The sequence below is a fragment of the Sinocyclocheilus rhinocerous genome, unplaced genomic scaffold (assembly GCF_001515625.1).
Source record: "Sinocyclocheilus rhinocerous isolate Xijiao unplaced genomic scaffold, SAMN03320098_v1.1 scaffold14095, whole genome shotgun sequence".
Taxonomy (NCBI): Eukaryota; Metazoa; Chordata; class Actinopteri; order Cypriniformes; family Cyprinidae; genus Sinocyclocheilus; species Sinocyclocheilus rhinocerous.
The window spans coordinates 1-546 of NW_015623163.1; the positions used below are offsets into that span (position 1 = coordinate 1).

The following is a 546-nucleotide window of genomic DNA, read 5'->3' on the forward strand; positions in this document are numbered from 1 at the left end:
TAAAAATCCTTGTTTCATTGCAAAATATGGTGAAACGTGTGGCACTTGCTGCATTCTCAAATGCAGTATTTATTGTAAACTGAGCTGCTCTGACATGTTGTAAACACCAGCAGATAATGAGCTGCTTACATGTAAATCAACACAGTGCTGCACTTCACACTGAAACACACATACAAATAATAAATAAATAAATAAAAAACACGTAGTGCATGTATTTATTTTATTGAAATGTTGCTATGATTCAAGGTCACTCAGAAAAACAAATATGCAAGATGCTCTCTGTGAGACAGATGTAATACTCTAATGCAACATATTCAAAAGCATGACGGAGATTTCCAGAGTTGGCTAGTTTTGAGCGGGCCTGTCCCACCAGGTAGTTATTTTTCCAGCAACTGATTACGTTTTCTAGGTCCTTTTCCAATTGCTTGCTCTTAGCAATATCTTCAGGAGCTTCCTCTGCAGTAAAGATGATTTCTTTACCGCTAGTTTCGTCCTTCTCCCTGCATATCACTACACAGTAAAAAAAAAAAAAAAAAAAAAAAAAAC

General features: G+C 35.9%; 1 protein-coding gene across 1 annotated transcript in view; it reads right to left on the minus strand.

Annotated features, from left to right (window-relative positions):
• Window positions 1-247: 247 nt before the first annotated feature.
• The window catches only part of LOC107737102 (uncharacterized), a 2,632-nt gene continuing 2,333 nt past the window's right edge, over window positions 248-546 (minus strand). The window contains exon 2 of the mRNA XM_016548563.1: window positions 248-513. Within this exon, the coding sequence (XP_016404049.1) occupies window positions 248-513 (266 nt within the window). The remainder of the gene's footprint in view (window positions 514-546) is intronic.